Raw genomic sequence first — 19,544 nt, forward strand, 5'->3', positions numbered from 1 at the left:
ATAATAATTCTATTTCTATACCGCTCTTCCAAAAATGGCTCAGGGCGGTTTACAAAGAGAAATAACAAACAAATAAGATGGATCCCTGTCCCCAAAGGGCTCACAATCTAAAAAGAAACATAAGACAAACACCAGCAAAAGTCACTGGAAGTACTGTGCTGGGGGTAGATAGGGCCAGTTACTCTCCCCCTGCTAAATAAAGAGAATCACCACGGTAAAGATTTAAAGATTTATTTGCACTAATTATGAGCTTTATACATTATTGTAGGATTCTGAGTGTTTGAACTATTGATAAGCAACAAATCCCAGAGTTAGTTGGTAGTAGGAGACAAGAGACAAAGGCTGTCATGCTGACTAATGGAGCACATAAGTTGGTAGGGTCTTTGGGGATTGAGCAAGAGGCAAGAGCCCTTGCACAACTCCCCCAGTTCTCTTGCGCTCACACAGTGTCGTGCAAGAGCGCTGATACTTCCAAGTGCTGCTTCTGCTCAAGAAGGGCTCTGTAAGAGCCGTAACACATCAATGAGGGCTAACAATGTGTTTTCAGTGTTACAGAGTGCTTGTGGGGCACAGGCATCACTTGGATCAGTACTCTTGTGCAAGAGGACATGGGCATTGGCACAAGAGCTCCCACTGTGTCCCCACAGACCCTGCTCATGTGCATGCTTTATTAGAATGTCAGCCAGTGAGTACTCTGTCACCTTCAGGGCTATTTTTGTGGTGACATAAGTGTTTGCAGGTAAGAAGTGACATCATCAGAACTGTCAAGTGGATTGTGGATAAGATAGTAGGTATCTCAGCTGATGGACAGTGCTGGATCAACCAGGTCGATCAAGTGACAGTTAAAGATAGAAGAGATGGAGAAAAAGGCATTCTGACTCGCATCTCAATATCAGTATTGAACAGCTCATCTGCTTTTCTCACTAAGCTCCTGCATTCAAACTGCACAAAACATCTCTCCCGCCACTTCCTCCTGCACCTCTGTTTTCACCCACTTGCTATTGCCCTTTGTACAGAACAAGAGCCCCTTTCTTTCTGCTAGGGAGTTGTTCCACAATGTTTTGACAAGTACAGGTTTACCACTGAGTGTACACTTTACAGGGAGCCACATCCAATCCTGCCTCCCTGGCGAGAATACCTATATGATACATGTGCTTCCAAACAGGTTTCTCACATGCATATTGCTACCCCTGCTAACTGGGCAAAGAGGCACCTTTTACCGTGGTGATTCTCTTTATTTAGCAGGGGGAGAGTAACTGGCCCTATCCACCCCAGCACAGTACTTCCAGTGACTGTTGCTGGTGTGTGTCTTATGTTTCTTTTTAGAATGTGAGCCCTTTGAGGACAGGGAGCCATCTTATTTGTTTGTTATCTCTCTTTGTAAACCGCCCTGAGCCATTTTTGGAAGGGCGGTATAGAAATTGAATTATTAATAATAATAATAATAATAATAATAATAATAATAATAATAATAATAATAAAAAAAAATCTTTGGATGTACACACAAAAATCTTACATGTACAGCCTAAAAACCTGCAAGTGAAGTGGCCCTGAGAAGCAACAAAGGAAAGCCTGCACCATTTGTTAACCCATCAACCATACATTATTATCTGCGTTTATCAAGCCCGTCTTTCATGACTAAAGGACTGGATTCATTTTGCTGAGTACAGGTTGTACAGGTCTGGAGTTAGCCTTAACCAGTACTACACCTTTTCACTGAATCAAGTTCTAAAGAGAAACAATGGGAGAGGTCTAGTGTGTGCAAAGATGCAAACACTTTTAATTATTCTGCTGTGCCTCTTGTTTTGTTGTATGACCAGTATCCCAGTGTGTAAGTATTGAGGTTCTGCATTCAAGACTTGCATCCATTTGGCAACCAGGTGTGTGCCTCTGAATGCATTTTGTTATAATTATACTGAGTTCAGTGGAAAACACATTTGGGGTAAAAGGACTTTTATAATATGAATTCACAAGGGAAAATAACTGAGGAAAGTATCACATGAATGATTTGGTCCAATACTCATCAAATAGGCGAATATCGAAATCTACAATTGCCCATTCTAGGAAAAAAATGTTTTGACTATGTGCAGCAAAAACCTGTTTGCCCATGCATTTTCTCTTCTTGTTTTCCTTCCAGGTTGTTGGACTGACGTTGTCTCAAGGCCTTGATGATCTTGCTCTCATCTACTTGGCCACAATTCAGGCCATTGCAGTAAGTCATCGGGAAAGGGCAATTTACAATAGTTTTCTTCATTTGTTTTATAAAAATAACTTGAATGAATTTTATTTCATCCCATGTTGTTGGTTGATCATGCCCATCTGTTAAACAAATTTGTAATTGCCAATATATTTACCAAGCAGACATAGAAAATAATAATGTAAATTTCACAGGAAAGGGTAAGAATTGTTATTCCTATTGGAATTATTTTCCGGATTGCTGTAGGACTATGAAAAAATTCTTCCCAACATATCCTGCCTTCCCCCTACGCCCACACACACAAAGTATTTTTTCTTCTCCAGGATTTTGGAAATGCCCTCTTTTGATCATATTGGGAGGTTACCTTTCAGTCCCCCCAACTCTCCTCTTCTTCTTCTTCTTCTTCTTCTTCTTCTTCTTCTTCTTCTTCTTCTTCTTCTTCTTCTTCTTTTCTTTTTTTAGCTCTGATGAGGCCTGTGCAGAACTGTTTCTCCTCAGAAACTTTTGCAGAACATTTTTGAGCAGAGAGGGCCTGTTTTACTTAGATACATTAATAAGAATGTCAGTTTTGTTACTGTTACGATATATGGACCATTCCTTTGACCCATTATAGTTTCATTCCTACTCAGCAGCCAACTGTGATTCTAAAAGCCGAGCTTTTGCTCTTCAGGCCAAGAGGGTAAAACATGTTAATTTCATTCATTTTTGAGACTACAGTTGTGTATAACTCAGGGGTGGAGGGAGGCCGGCGGCGGCCCGGGTTCTGCTGCCACCCCCAAGCTCCACCCCCTGCATCTGATGTCAGACGCAGGGAGTGTTTAGCTGCACAGCCCCGTTTGGGAGTTAGACTGGCCAGTGCTGCATTCGCAGCATGGCCAGAGTGGTTCTCCTTGCCTTTAAAAGGCTGTTTTTTTAGCTCAAAAACAGGGTCATGCGGCCCCGTTTTTTCAGCTAAATCATGCCCCCGACATCTGACATCAGGCGTGGGGGGACGTGTTGGGGGTGCCAGGCACAGCCCCTGAGAGGCTGCGGTCCTGGTTCTTTGAACCCATCCTCCCAATGGTGGCTCCACCCCTGGTATGACTCCTTCAGTTTGTGTTGACTGGAATAATTATTACTTTTTTCAATTTAAACAAACACCAGGAAGTAAGAGTGGGGGAGGGGAGGGAGGAGGAGCACCATTAGTTATTGGGAATTTGGTCACGCTCTTCTGTCAGGAATGGTGTGGCAGTTTATTGAAACAAAGGGCCTCCTGGAGAGCTGAACCTGTCAGCTGCTGACTATGGAGTAAGTTATTTCTGTGGTAACTTTCAGAAAGCAAAAGGTTTGGCTGCCTTTGTACCCTTCTTGAAGACTTGCGGTGTGAGGGGGGCGGGTGCACTTGTACATCCATCTGCCTCTGTCTATTTATCCATCCTAAACACATGCCTGATCGCTGTTATTGGCTATTCTGTTGTAGTCATCCATAGCTGCATAACTGAATTCTGCTTAATTGAAATGTAAATCTACAGGCTTGCAAGCACATCACAAAGGCAATATAAAGCCTGGCATGGAAATGAAATTCTTCAGCTTCCTACTGCCCAAGTCAGCCATGTCACTCGAAGGCTCCAATTACTGTTGTTTGCTGATAGAGGTGGAGTGGGAGGGTCCACATAACAGGGTACAGGCAATATCTATCTATCTATCTATCTATCTATCTGTCTTTATATTCAGCATCCCAGTCTACTGTTGCTCCATAAATTTTAACAGTGAGGGCAACTTCTGTAAATTCCTCTTGCACCATTTTAAACACTACTTGCAACAAAAACAGGATTACTCCCACTGAACCTGGAATACATTACTGCTAGTCCTATTATTGCTCCTCTTTGGTGATCGTAATGGCAATGCACTTGGTACTTTAATACCATCCATTTCATTTAAATAAGAAATGCAAGTGCTTCTGCGGAAAATGAGAACTATTGATATTGTCTTGTGAAAGAGATTACAGACAACAAGTTTTCAATACCAAACAAGCACCATGGCATTATTCTATGCTAATGAGGTGGAAGCTTTCTCAGTTGGATATCCTGGGAAAACCACCTATTATTATCCAAGTGTTTCATTGCACATTACTGCACTGTGGTTTAAAATTAAGCTTCTGCAGGTCTCTTTTTCCTGTATTAAATGTTAGTGATCCTTATATCATATCTTGGGTTTTTCCTCATAGCTAGACTTTGTCTGAGTGCAGTAGCAATGCAGTCATAGCCACAGAGAATCCAATGCATGAAAGCATGCCATGTCCTGTAATATTCAGTACAGGCGTGTTTTTTAAAAAAATGTGATGTATGATATCCTTTTACTTTAAAAGCATAACTTTATTTTTAAAGATAACTCATTTTATAGCAGTTAAATACTGATGTATGTTATCACTTGGCATTGGTGCTAAATGAACAATCACATTACCCACTAGACTTGTTTGAATTTCAGTTGAAATCTAGTCAAAATTATAATCTTAGATTTGATATTAATTCTAAGATTTTGTTTTATTTTCAGTGAGGGACTTGGATGAAAAGGTGTAATTGGTATCTGAAGCCACCACTTTTCCTCCCCCCCCCTTAACCCTACTTTAAATTGACTTTGTCAACAGTGAAGTAGTACCATTTTTAATTTCAAACTGGATCTATACTTTCCCCAATACTTTCCCCAATTTATTTCAGATAAATTCAAGGATAATGTTTCAAGCATGCTCTTTTTATTCTTAGGAGGAATATGTAAAGATTATGTGATAGGGGTTCCACCCCCCCCCCCTTTTTAGGAGGGCTATAGATAGATGAATAGAGTCACCTGTGAATCCATGGAATGGTCTGGATAGTTCATAAATATGAATTGTGGTGCATGGCTTTTTTTTAAAAAAAAGTGACCCTAAATTCAAAACATGCAGTTTTTAGAAAGTGCAATTGTAACAGAATATGTGTGCAGTTGAAAAATTCGAGTCATACAAAAGTTGTATTATGCTATAGAATAAAACGTGATTGATAACAATGAGAAAAGTACTGTGAGTAGTCCAAGCTCTTCAAGAAAACTGACCAAGCTTACCCATTTCCTCTCCCCTGCCAAAGACACTTCCTGCAGATTCCACTGCTACTTTCTATAGACTTCTTCACTCTTTGCTGCCAGATTCTCAGTTTTGAGGATTTTCTCCCATTCTGTGTAGGCTTCTAAATGACATGGAATGTGACTCTAAGCAACAAAGTATGTGCGCACAGACAAGGAAAATAAACAGGTGTGTACTGTAACAGTGTGTCTGCTGTGCATACAGATTATTATACCTTGAATTTTCCTTTAAAGCCTGCTGTGCTTGTTGTGAAAGAATATCCTCAAGGTGATCAAGTGGCAAAATTGCAACAATTCAGGGCAATTTTGTATGTGATGAATACTTGTAGTCTCAAGGCTAGATTTTTTTTTAATCTTTTTTTTTTTTTTTTTAAGAATAGCATATTTTTCCCTTAATTGAAATTGTGGCCCTAGGGCTTGAAATTCCAATCTTGAGTGTCAATAAGGAAGATATGGATTTCATTAGCTGCTCTTGTAGTTGTTACAGTTTGCCAAAACTACCTATCTTAAACTAAAATACACTTGAAATGCGATCCTGCCATAATAAACAGCTGAAGCTTAACTTTCTTTTCTTTTCTTAAATACTCAGCTTGGGTCTGAAGAAACATTTGCTGTTGATTGTAAAGCTTGCAGTGAACTTTGGCCATGCTTCAAAAGATGTTCCGCATAAAAGCTGAGGGAATTCCTTTGCATTTAGGGCTGGCAAAGGGCTGATTTGGCAGGAATTTCATTTTTGAGGTTTTGTTCTCTTCAACCCTAAACTCAAATGAAAATCAAAAACTGATTTCAAACCATACAGTCAGTACACAAAGGGCCTGCTTACATGATCAGGGATCGTGGGACAAAAATCCCATAAATCCAGTTAAACACTGGAATTGTTTACACATTCAGAGGGTGAATTGGAGGTTGAAGTGAGTTGGAAGAGAGTGCTCTCGGCTTAGCAGAGCTGTTATGTCTGGTGAGTGGAACTTTGTAGGAAAAAATATGCTGCACTATAGTTATTTTTTGTATGTATTTATGTATTGTTAAATTTGCATACCGCCTTTCATTAAAATAATCTAAAGGCAGTTTACAAAACATTTAAAACAATATAAGACTATAGAAGTTATACAATAAAAATATTACATCTAATTAAAAGTTTTAAAAACATACACAATATGACTATAAAATACAGAGCAGCTGCAACAAAAACAACACTCGTATAAAGCCTGAGTAAAAACCGAAAATTTCACGTGCTTTCTAAAAATTGTGGTGGAGACTGAGGAGCAGAGACCCACCAGGAGAGCATTCTAAAGTCTGGGTGCAATAACTAAGAAGGCCCTCTCCTGCATTCACTACAGCTGAGCCTCTCTTATTGCCGCCAAGTGAAGCAGAGCCCCCTCAGATGACCTCGTCAAGCAAGCAGAAACCCTTGGGAGCAGGTGGCCCCTCAGGTATCCAGGGCCCAAACTGTTGGTGTTTAAAGGTCAAAACCAGCACCTCCGATCTCTATACTCGAGAGGTGGTCCAGAAGGATACATGTTCAATGGTACTGAATGCCGCTTAGAGGTCCAGCAGAACCAACAGGGATGAACTCCCCATCAACCTCTCAGTGTAGGTTATCCACTAGAGTGACCCAGGCAGTTTCAGTTCCATATCCAGAACAGAAGCCAGATTGAAAGGGGTCTAGATAATCCGTAACATCCAAGACTCACTGCAGCTGAGATGCCACCAGATGCTCTATTGCCTTACCCAAAAAGGGAAGGTTAGAAACAGGTCTATAGTTGTCCAGGTTGGAGGGATCAAGGGAGGGCTTGATCACTGGCATGTGTGACAATCACTGGGCTGTGTGACTATGGGCTGAAATGGATATTATATGGTAAATATGATGCCACATGTACAACCTTGTTAAACACTGACATTTCTGCAACAGTGTGGATGATATACATGCATGTGTATATCTGTCTGAGAACCCTGATAGTGTTAAGGTTGCCCAAACATCTTTGTATAGGCATTTAAAGATACATGTGTACACCTCTGTGAGACGTAAACAATGTTCACAAAATCACTGTTTACCATATAGCATGCCGGAAGCTACCACATATATAGAGACTATTAGTATTATAGACTATATATATATATAGAGAGAGAGAGAGAGACTATTAGTCAATTTAGCTCAGTATTGTCTATACTATCTGACAGTAGCTCTCCAGGGTTTTAGACAGAGCAATTTCCCAGTTCTACTAGGAGATGTCAGAAAAAACTTCTGAGGTGTGAATTCTCATTCTATCATAGCAAATGAGATTTTTTTCAATTAAACAACTCTCATGACCCCACTTTCACTTTTTCACACTTTCCTTTACTATGAATAATATAAGGAAGTAATCAATTTAGCACACTTCACCTTATGAAGACAAACCTCATAAAAATAAATTCACCAAAATTCACCCCTCTGCCCAATCATTCTTAAATTGGGGATGGGTGGTAGCCTCCACCCATTAGGCACTATCTACCAGCCCACCCCACTCCTTTGGGGCAGATCCACTTTCTGCCCCCAATCTGCCCCAAAGACACCCAAACTTCAAAAATTCTCAAAAAATCACCCCTTTGTCCAAACCCCCTGAAATTGGAGTGGTAGCCTCCACCCATTAGGCACTACCACCCCACCCCACTATTCTGCCCCAGGCCCCACTTTCTGCCCCACTATGCCCCAATCTGCCCCAAAGTCACTAAAACTTTAAAAATTCACCAAAAATCAGGACTTTGCCCAATCCCCCTGAAATTAGGGTGGTAGACTCTACCCATTGGGCACTACCACCCCACCCCAAAATTTTGCCCCTGGGCCCCTTTTTACCCCCCCGAATCGATTTGGATTCGGATTAAATCCGAATCCGAACCAAATCAAGGGTGATTCGGGTGACCCAGATTCGGGCACAAAACAGAACAGGGGTGATTCGGTTCGGGTCTGAGCCGAATCACCTGAAAACCCGAATTGCACACCCCTAGCTAACTCTCCTTGTTTTCCACTGTGGTTGTCTTATCTTTAGTTTCATGAACTTTTTAACATATTCTAAAAGTAACACAAGGAATGGCCCTTGAGCAAGTGCCAAGACAGTTTTGTTTCTGGGATCAGCTTGATGTTCTTTGTTAAAGTTGTAGAAAAATATTTGAAACCAGTAAGGCTGTTCACACAAACAAAAACTAGGTAAGACAAGTATCCTACTCAGGTTTAGGAGCTCTGCACAACCAATTTTTGGTTGTGTGGGAGCAAACAACTAGGTAGGAGGAGGGAAAAGAAATTGTGTGGGAGACAGGAACTGGATAGGACAGCTTTTCCTCCTACCTTGGTCAAGTTTATGTTGTTGTTGTTGTTGTTGTTGTTGTTTACACAGTCAGACAGGTGTTATTGACTGGTTTGTTTTATCTAGATATCGAGTCATTCCCAAAGACCTGGGATGGCTGAATTTTATTATCAGTGTTGTTGCTGTTATTATTATATATATCGTCGCAGAATATAGATTGTTCCCAGTAATGTTGCTTTTTGTAATTGGCTGATGGTGATTTCTGTGGCCCCTGTGGTACTGAGGTGCTCTTCAAGTTGTTTTGGAATTGCACCTAGAGCGCCAATTACCACTGGGATTATGTTGGTCTTCTTCTGCCACAGCCTTTCCGTTTCAATTTGTAGATCTTTGTATTTTTTATTTTTTATTTCTTTTTCTTCAATTCTGCTTTCCCCTGGTATTGCTATGTCGATTATTTTAACTTGTTTTTCTTTCTTCTCGACTACAGTTGTTGTTGTTGTTATTGTTGTTGTTGTTGTTATTACATTTTATATCCCATTCTTCCTCCAAGGAGCCCAGAGCAGTGTACTACATACTTAAGTTTATTCTCACAACAACCCTGTGAAGTAGATTAGGCTGAGAGAGAAGTGACTGGCCCAGAGTCACCTAGCAAGTATCATGGCTGAATGGGGATTTAAACTCGGGTCTCCACAGCCCTAATCCAGCACTTTAACCACTATACCAGGCTGGCTCTGATGACCAAATACCTTGGTCAAATGCCCTGAGCCATTTTTGGAAGGGCGGTATAATCAATCAATCAATCAATCAACCAAATAAATGCTGGGTATGAAATCTGAGTAGGAGGGCGTTGTCCTACCCAGCTCCTGACTCTCACACAATCACTTCTCCCTCCTCCTACCTAGTTGTTTGCTCCCACAAACCGAAAATTGGGAGTATGCACAGTTCTCAAATCTGGGTAGGACACATGTACTACCCAGTTTTTGATTGCATGGACAGCCTCAAACCTGCAGAAACAGGTTTCCATATACAAAGTGCCCCTTCTACCTGCTGTTGAAGGTGGGGCCAAATCCTCCATACATAGCATTCCCAGATTCTGGTTCTGAACAAAGATCCACAAATGCAGCCGCAGGGTGGAACCTACCATTCCTGTTCCTTCTTATCCATTTTTCATTGGAGAACCTACATATATCCCACCATGGCTAAAAACTCAAAATGATTGTTGAGTGTCTCCCTCACTCAGCATAAGACATGCCTTGCTGGATCATACCAGTGTACATCTAGTACATAAGTCTGCCTCAAATGGTACCCAGCTAGATGTTCTCAGGGAATTCTTAGCAAGGCATGAAGGTAATGTCATTACTACTTTCTTTGTTTCTAGCATCTGGTATTCAGAGCCACTTGGCTCTGAACATGGAGGTTCCATCTGGCTGTCAGGGGCAAGAGCTGTGCTTAAATTTATCCTCCGTTGTTGTTTTTCCTAAGCTACCTTTGCTAGTGCTATTGCCAGTGGGAATCAATTTCACAAATTAATTATTTGCCTTACAAACCTTGTTTCTGTCCTGAAATAAATGTCTGTTTTAGGATTAATCTGTGATTGTTCCTTCTTGAATAGCACTCTGAAAGGTTAGTCAATGTATATTTGGATGGACAATTTAATATGAAAAAGAGGAAGCACACTATGCAGTATTATTGGAATCTGTTCTCATTGTTTTCACCAAGTGTTCTGGAAAGTCTTCTAGTGCTCTTGATCTTCTGTTTACAGCCAACCGCTACCTCTCACCCAGGTCTTGGAGGAGCAATTTTTCCTGCAATCTCTTTTGTTAATGGACGTTTCTCTGTTTTTCTCTTTCATTCAAGTTAGGAACAAGGCATATTGTGGAAACTATGCAAGCTGCAGGGCATCATGTGAACACCATGTTCATGTGTGGTGGGCTGAGCAAGAACCCTCTCTTTGTGCAGATGCATGCAGACATCACTGGTAAGTTTGAGAGCATCGTGAAGGTAAGAACTAATTTATTATTACTTTAATTGATTAATGTAAACCTTATCCCAATTTATCTGCACTTTGGTCTTATTGAAACCAGTGGGGGGAAATGAATGCCACTTAAATGTCATTAATTTCAATGGAACAAGTACAATGGACAATCCTCTGGATTGCAGCACTTAAGTTTGTAAATAATAATAATAATAATAATAAACTCCCTTTTAAATGTCATTAGAATTATGTTTTGGTTGAAGTCTGTACTAAGACATTTTGATTTCCAAGGGCTTTTCCTTGACAGTCAGTTTTAGCTAAGGGACAAACTGCACATTTCATTTAAGCCCATTATTAAGCATCAGCTTTATCACCAGAAATGATCTGGCAGTGCTCCTTTCTTGTTAAAAAGCAGCTGTATTAGCCTGATCTGGCTAGGGGATCACAATGTGCCTTGAAAATTGCACAGAGTTAATGCTTATCCTGTGCTCTTTTCCCACCAAAATTTAGCCCTTCTGAATCAGCTATTTGCCCCCCAAGTGGCTATTAATTGCAAATAGGTGCTGGGGTTGCCATTTTTGGCAGGGAAATGGTGGAGGAAGAAGTGTTAAAATCTTTGTACCTCCAACCTCCCTTCTGCCCCAACTGATTTTTTTAACATCAAAGGGGCTCTTTAATTTAATAATTTATTTAAATATGATAAATAAATAATTTAGTTGTGATGAGGACGTGAGAGGAAATAATGGAAAAGAAAAGAGAAGACATATGTGAATATTGTGGGAATGATTACACATGGCCTGTGCAGATGTAACTTTAGCTGTCTGGTTTCCCATCAGGAACTTGCCATGGGCTCATGTGCTGCCTCTCCTTCGCTTATCCAAGTTAATTTCCCTCTTCCTTCTGCTGTTAGGGAGAATTAAGAATCAGTGTTGCATTTTCACAGGCGCTGATCATTATTCACACTAATCATGGTTAGTCCCAGAGTTTGCAAACGAAGATCCTAGGTACAGAAGGAGATTGGAAAATCAGGAGACTGAAGGTTGAGAAGCAAGAGGACAATGAAAGAATTGAAGGAAATTCTAACATTAGAACAGCTCTGCTGGATAAGGCCCAAGGCCTATTTGGACCTGGGGACAGAAAGAATTTGGTACTTTTGATGGGAAGGGAATATAGATTGTACTGGAGTACAAAGTATTATTCGAAGGGGGTTTAAAATAAAACTGCTAATATTATAATGCCCTTATACAAAACTATGGTGCAGCCACACTTGGAGTACTGTGTACAATTCTGATCACGACATCTAAAGAAGGACATTGTAGAATTGGAAAAGTTGCAAAAGTGGACAACCAAGATGATCAGGGGCCTAGAGCACTTTCCTTATGAGGCAAGGCTACAGTAACTGGGGCTTTTTAGTTAAGAAAAAAGAAAAATGCGGGGAGACATGATAGAGGTCTATAAAATCAAGCATGGTGTGGAGAAAGTGGATAGAGAGAAATTTTTCTTCCTCTCACACAACACTAGAAATAGGGGTCATCCCATGAAATTGATTGCCAGGAAATTTAGGACCAACAAACGGAAGTACTTTTTCATACAACATATAATCAAACCGCCAAGAGACGTAAGTTTTGGATGGTATAAAAATATGTTAAATAAATAAATAATCAACTTGTGGAATTCTCTGCCACAAGCTGTAGTGACAGCCAACAACCTGGATGGCTTTAAGAGGGGTTTGGATAACTTCATGGAGGAGAGCTCTATCAACAGCTACTAGTCTGAGGGCTATAGGCCACCTCCAGCCTCAAAGGCAGGATGCCTCTGAGTACCAGTTGCAGGGGAGTAACAGCAGGAGAGAAGGCATGCGCTTACCTCTTGTCTGCAGGTTTCTCAGAGGTATCTGGTGGGCCACTGTATCAAAAAGGAATCTGGACTAGATGGGCCTTGGGCCTGATCCAGCAGGGCTGTTCTTATGTTCTTATTGTACTGGAGGGGCAGGGTAGAAATATTTTGAATTAAAAATATGCGAGAGGATAAATTTTGCATATAGATTAAACATAAATGAATAATTTAATCCATAGTGATGGTAAGTTTGAATAAGCCAAATCTTTTGGCTGCAGCTTTCCTGTGCACACACATTTATTTAAAATTGTTATGGCGATGCCTTTAATTTTGAACAACCTTCACTGAAGAGGGTGTAGGCAGAGGCGTAACTATAGGGGGGGCAGGGGGGCACGTGCCCCGGGCGCCATCTTTTCTGGTCACGTGGGGGGCGCCGCCATGACCAATTTTTTTTTAAAAAAATTAATTTTTTGTTAATACAAATGTTTCCTGCTCAGTGCAGCAGTGCTGCAGCAGTCAAGGGAGCGCGTCGGTGCCCCCTTCCCCACGAGTGGTCCCTTCCGTGCCGCCTGCACCCCCCCCCCATTGCTTTGCTGGCGCCTGGCGGCCAGTCAGTGGCCTGGCTTGGCAGCGGCGGCGGGCACTTGTGAGGAAAAACCTAAGTATAATGTAGTATGTTGGGGGGGCGCGGTGGGCGCCATTTCAGTGCTTGCCCCGGGCGCCGTTTTCCCTAGTTACGCCTCTGGGTGTAGGAACCATTGTCATTTCTTAGATTTCTCTGAAGCAACATTTGTGCATTCTAAATATAATATAAAATGCTATGTGCCCTAATTGATGTGTTGTATTATATTGTAACCCGTGACAATAATCTTCATAGCAAATTACACATTTGTAGGAACAGTCTCCAAATTCACCTAAACTCAGCCTTTGTATGGGGTATTTCTGACATCCATTAAGCCAATATAATATGTGTTTAACCTGTGGAAAACATCTTTGTTTAGTTCTAAAGCCATGAGAAGAAAAGTAAAACCATGAACACAGGATGTTATTTTAGTTAAGAAGAGTCAATGTGGTTTAGATCAAGTTTGAAGTTTGGGTTCGGGGTATTTAGCGTACAGATTTGCATCACTTGAACATCAAACCAGACTTCCTACCTTGATGCAGGAAGAAAGATGAAAATCAGCATTATGTAATTATCTTTCATGAAAGCAGAAAGAGTCAACCAAATGACACAAGGTCTTGACCTTAGCTAGATCTACGCAACAGGCTATTGCCACAGTGGTGCTTTCTATTTGTCAAACAAGATTTTATCTAGTCCACACCTTTCCTTATCTAATTCAAATAGCCTTGGAATTGAGAGCTGCTTTCTGATGTCTAAAATTAAAGATCTATTAATAGATAATTCTGATTAAATTTTAAACTGGAGTCTTTTGACTGTATCTAATAGCCTAGTACAATGTAGGACAAAGAGGCCTTTCTGTGGTCTTGGAATTTTTCCTGTTTGTAGGAACTGTGACTGACAGGGGATGTTAGAGTTCATCTGACTAAAATGCAGTCGGTTCTCTTACCCTCATTAAAATCTATCAGATAAAATAGCTGACATTCCTGTATCAATCCCCTTTTTCTTCCAGGAAAAGACAGGAAAATTCTGAATATATTACTGTTAAATGGAAGTAGCCATTAGCCAATTATACAAGCTACCAATAGATAATTTCATAGACCACTTAAAAGCCTCAGATTCATATTGTTGAGATGGTAAGATGAATACATTCATTGTGAAGGCACTTGCAGAGTGCGGAACACAAGCAGCCAAGTTTTAAAGTACATTTTGAAAGTGCCAGCTGTAAACTCAATTCTTCATTTAGCTCTCCAGTAAGTTTAAACAACTTTTTGTGTCAAAATATTTTTGCCTCTGATGATCTACAGATTTCATAGATGCATCTTGTATGTCAGGCCTTTCTTCAGTCCCAAAGCCAGCTGGGGGGTGGGGGGAAGCAGGGGTCAGGGGAAATGGTTCAGAGGGAGAGTTGGGGAACAGAATGATTAAACATCTCTCTTATGGCAGTGATTCTCTCCTTTTAATGCCCCCCTACTCCAGGTTTGCCTCTCAGTAAGGCTGTTCTCACAAGCAGCCTAACCCAAGCTAGGGCAGCCCAGCCTGGGTTAGGCTGCTGTTGTGCAGTGCCTGCCTGCGTAACCCCACTTTGTAGCCTGGTCTTTAGCTGAGGTTAAGGGCCAAGTGCGCCCCTAACCCTGGAACCAGGATTGTGTGTGTGCAGCCTGAGCACACCCAGAGATAGGTTCCTCGAGTGCCTGTCTCCTGGGGGATTCTCCCAATGCACCATGCTTGTTGCGCAGTGCATTGGGGGATATCCAGAGGCCAGAATGCGTCGTCCCAGACTCCAGAGTTCTGCACGGCTTGGTGCAGTGCAGATCATCTGGGAGGGCAGTCTGCACTCCAGGCAACCTTTGTTCTATTGTCGGGAGGGGGGAAGTAAGTGAAAACACTGTCGCCTGCCCGCCCACCGCCTGGTACATTGTGTGAATACCCTTAATGTGTTGTTCCACCCTTAAATAATAACAGCTAGCAACACAGGCTTTTAGATAAGTTATACACATTCAAGGGCTGTAAAAATGTTTAATAGCCCCTCAGAAATCCACAACTTAACAAAGAGGAAATTGAACATAGAATAGAATTCTTCACCGTTCAAAAAATCTGTTTTGCAAGATCCTATTCTCTCAGGACAGGTAAACTTTTGGAGGGTGGGCTTTATGCTACCCTGGAAACAGGGAGCTCGGTTTTTATTTCAAAGGATTTTTCATTTGTGCCATTAAGCTGCTATTGCCAGCTGTTGCTGTATATATTAATAGATTAATCTGCTATTGCCAGCTAAAACTTGAAAAAAGTTCATGAGTATATTTTTTGGGATGGGGATTGGAGGAAGGTGGTACTACTGATCCATGAGCCACTGTGGCTGCTCTTAAAGTTGTAAGAGCCCCTTCTAATGGTGTTTGCGACCCCACAGGGATCTATAATATTATCATAAAAGAAATATCATGCAGCTTATTTCTATGCAAAGTAAAAGAATTAGCAGTTACTAAGTTACTAATTTTACTCCCATGCAAAGTAAAAGAATTGGCAGCTACTAAGATAAGCTGGGCATTTGACCCTTTTGAAGTTATTGGATCCTGGGAGGCCTCTTCTTCTTCAGGAGGCCTCTGCTTGGTCCCAGTCAAGATGTTACTGGCTTCTATTTTTGGTTTGTGTTTTGTCTGGATTTTTGTGTGTCTTGTTTGGATTCACTTTTTAAAAAACTTGGCATCTTGTGAAGGAATGAGGCCTAAAGCTCCTCTTTTTATATATTAGATTTCTGTATTGCAATTGCTTTGTTTACTCCCTATGTTAAAAAGCTGTTCAGGGGTCAAATGTTCACAGCTCCTGTTGTACAGTTTGTTTTTGGAGGAAAAAGAATTGTATTGGTTTAATTTTGGAGGGAAGAGAAGTTTGGCTGGATTGGATAAGTTTTGAAATAATAGAGGGAACATGAACTGTTTTGATTGGTTTATTTGGGGGGAAAATGGAGGGGGAAATGTAGAATATAAGGAGGCTGCCTTCAGCAGAGTTTTAGTGCAAGTTCAGTTCAGGGCGTGCAAGTTGCTGTCGCAGTCAGAGAGAATCAGAGCTGGTGTTGGAAAGAGAGCTGAGAAATCACTGGGAGAGTTGCAACCCTCTGGAGTACTGAATCATTCCCAAAGCAGCTGAAGGAATAGACTGGGATTGAACCCCCAGAACTGGCAAGGAAGAACAGGACCTGTGGCTGAGCAAGGGACAAGCTAAAAAAACCCTACCCAATCAATTGATTTTATTGTTTTGTTGTAAACCATCCATAGACTTGCGTTTTGGGCGGTATATAAATGTTTTATAAATAAATAAATAATGCTAGGCTTGCAGCAGAAGCTGACTGGGGTGATTGCAGGAGGACTCTTGGTAAGGACTCTGAGTATTAGGGCAGGATAGATTGGATGATAAACTCTGCTGAAGGCAGCCTCCTTATATTCTACATTTTCCCCTCCAATTTTTTTATTTGTTCCTGGGTTGTTATTTTGTACTAAGTTTTCCAAAAGAACTGTTGTTTTGAACTGAACTATTTCAAAGTAAAGTTTGATTGTTTTGAAATAAAAAAATTGTAGCTTTTATCTGTTTCCCCGCCCCATGCTTCGAAGCCTTTCCGCCCTACCTAACCTTGAATGAGACAGAGGTTTTGAAGGCTGTTTTAGTAGACACAGCCAGAAAAATACAAAAGTCTATTTGCTGGAAGCGGCGAAACCTAAGATCACGGGGCTGGTTGAGAAAGGGTTGTGACACGTGGTGGCAGCACGGTGGGATCAATGATACACCTGTATTGTGGAAACTAAATAATAAATTGTATAGAATGCTTTAAGCCCTGACAGTTGCTTCAAGAAGAGTTCCCCCCAGTTTTGGTTTTCTTTCAGGCTTTTCTGTTCACTGAATCTTGGCTAGGACACAGCTCAACTGACAACTAAATGTCCCTGTTCTAACATATTCTGTTCCTTGGACCTCTTCAGGTTTGCTTCAAGTGGTCATGCTTTGAGCTTGTGTGTTTTGTTTGTTTATTACATTTATATACTGCCTCATACAAATGTCTTGTGGCAGTTTACAAATAAACAGTAAAACCAGAATTAAAACCAACATTAAAACAGTTAAAAATTAAAGCCATTCAAACAGTTTAAAACAACCAATTAAACAACAGTAACAAAACCATTTACAGCTGATCGAAGGCTTGAAGAAATAGTTGCATCTCAAGTGCTCTCTTAAAACCTGCTAGAGATAGGGAAGCTCTTACAACAGCAGAGACTTCATTCCGGAGCCTGGGGCAGCTATAAAAAAGGCTTGACCTTGAGTCTCCACCCAAAAAGCTGGGGGCAAACACAGGCAGGCCTCTCCCGAAGAGCTTAATACATGATGGAGGTCCTGAAGGAGAAGGCACTCTCTTAAATACCCTAGGCCCAAGCCATTTAGGACTTCATAGGTAATCACCAGCACTTTATATTTTGCCTGGAAACATACAGGTGAAACTCGGAAAATTAGAATATCGTGCAAAAGTCCATTAATTTCAGTAATGCAAATTAAAAGGTGAAACTGATATATGAGACAGACGCATTACATGCAAAGCGAGATAAGTCAAGCCTTAATTTGTTATAATTGTGATGATCATGGCGTACAGCTCATGAAAACCCCAAATCCACAATCCCAGAAAATTAGAATATTACATGGAACCAAGAAGACAAGGATTGTAGAATAGAACAATATCGGACCTCCGAAAAGTATACAGTGTACTGTACTTGATTGGCCATCAAACTCGCCTGACCTGACCCCATAGAGAATCTATGGGGCATTGCCAAGAGAAGGATGAGAGACATGAGACCAAACAATGCAGAAGAGCTGAAGGCCGCTAATGAAGCATCCTGATCTTCCATAACACCTCATCAGTGCCACAGGCTGATAGCATCCATGCCACGCCGCATTGAGGCAGTAATTGCTGCAAAAGGGGCCCAAACCAAGTACTGAATACATATGCATGCTTATATTTTTCAGAGGTCCGATATTGTTCTATTCTACAATCCTTGTCTTCTTGGTTCCATGTAATATTCTAATTTTCTGGGATTGTGGATTTGGGGTTTTCATGAGCTGTACGCCATGATCATCACAATTATAACAAATTAAGGCTTGACTTATCTCGCTTTGCATGTAATGCGTCTGTCTCATATATCAGTTTCACCTTTTAATTTGCATTACTGAAATTAATGGACTTTTGCACGATATTCTAATTTTCCGAGTTTCACCTGTATGGGCAGCCAGTATAATGCTTTTAAGACTGGAGTAAAGTGGTCTCTTCAGGTTGCCCCGGAGACCAACCTGGCTGCTGCGTTTTGTACCAATTGCTGTTTCTGGACAACATACAAAGGTAGCCCTATGCAGAACGCATTGAACTAGTCAGATCTGGAGGTTATTCGCAAATGTACTACTGTTTTCCGGTCATTCTTCTCCAAAAATGGCCATAGCTGGCATATCAGCCAAAGTTGTAAAAAGCTCCCCTGGTTACTGCCTCAGCCTGAGGAACCAGAGAGAGGTCTTAGTCAAGAAGTACTCCAGACTATGTACCTGTTCCTTCTGAGGGAGTGTGACCCCTTCCAGGACAGGCATATCTAACACATTCCCTGAGTTTTCACTCCCCACAATAGGTATCTCCATGTTGCTTGGATTCAGCTTCAGTTTGTTTTACCTCATCTAGACCATTATTCCATGCAGGCAGACATTTAGGGAAGTTATGCCATTCCCTGATGAAGATGATATGGAGAAATAGATCTGGGTGTCATGAGCATACTGGTAACACTCAGCACCAAATCTCCTGATGATCTCCCCCAGCAGTTTCATTTAGATGTTAAAACGCATAGGAGACAGTTTAGAGCTCTGGGGGACACCACAGAAAACTTCCCATTTAGAAGAGGCCTAGTCTCCAAGCTGTCATAATCCCTGAGCCTGATTCCTCCTCATCTGAGATGGACCCTGAACCTGCCAACCCCTCATCTGACACAGACCCCGAGACTGCGCACGCTTCAGCCAAGGCAAACCCCGAGCCTGAGATAGACTCCAAAGACCTGGCCGAAGAAGCGGAACATGAGAGTACTTCATTTCAGAACTTGGGGCACCCTGTGCCTCTGGAACCTCCCCATGATCCTGAGGATGCATCCTTTCCCTCTTCCTTCTGCTCCAGCTCAGAGGAAGAAGCTTCAGCCATGCCTCATCTATGCCCCAGCCAGCAACTGAGAAATAAGGCATGGCCACTGAGAAATAAGTCTGCCACACTCCAGACCAGGGGGTGTGGCCAGGATTCAGTTCCCTTGAAAAGGGCTTGGTCTGCTGCTGGTCCTTGCTGCAGCAACATTGTTGCCTAGGCTTGTAGCCTGTTCCTTGCCCTGTTCTTTTGTAGACCCGATTTCCTGGCTTTAACTGACCTGACCTGACTTACCTGCCCCAGCTGATCTCCTGGCTTCCAACCCTGACTTTGAGCTGACTTGCCTGCTCCTGCATATACCTCATCTCCTGGCTTCTGACATTGGCTTTAACTGACCTGACTTG

The 19,544-nt window shown here is 41.5% G+C and overlaps 1 protein-coding gene across 13 annotated transcripts in view; it reads left to right on the forward strand.

The window, feature by feature from the left end:
- The window catches only part of FGGY (FGGY carbohydrate kinase domain containing), a 294,022-nt gene that overhangs the window by 202,418 nt on the left and 72,060 nt on the right, over positions 1-19,544 (forward strand). For all 13 annotated transcript variants that reach the window (XR_008306941.1, XR_008306940.1, XR_008306943.1 and 10 more), the window contains 2 exons: positions 2,138-2,212; positions 10,429-10,549. Coding sequence is in view for 7 of the 13 variants with exons in the window: in XM_053249281.1 (XP_053105256.1) it covers positions 2,138-2,212; positions 10,429-10,549 (196 nt within the window). In the remaining 6 variants the exon portion in view is untranslated. The remainder of the gene's footprint in view (positions 1-2,137; positions 2,213-10,428; positions 10,550-19,544) is intronic.

Source organism: Hemicordylus capensis, chromosome 4 (genome assembly GCF_027244095.1).
Source record: "Hemicordylus capensis ecotype Gifberg chromosome 4, rHemCap1.1.pri, whole genome shotgun sequence".
NCBI lineage: Eukaryota > Metazoa > Chordata > Lepidosauria > Squamata > Cordylidae > Hemicordylus > Hemicordylus capensis.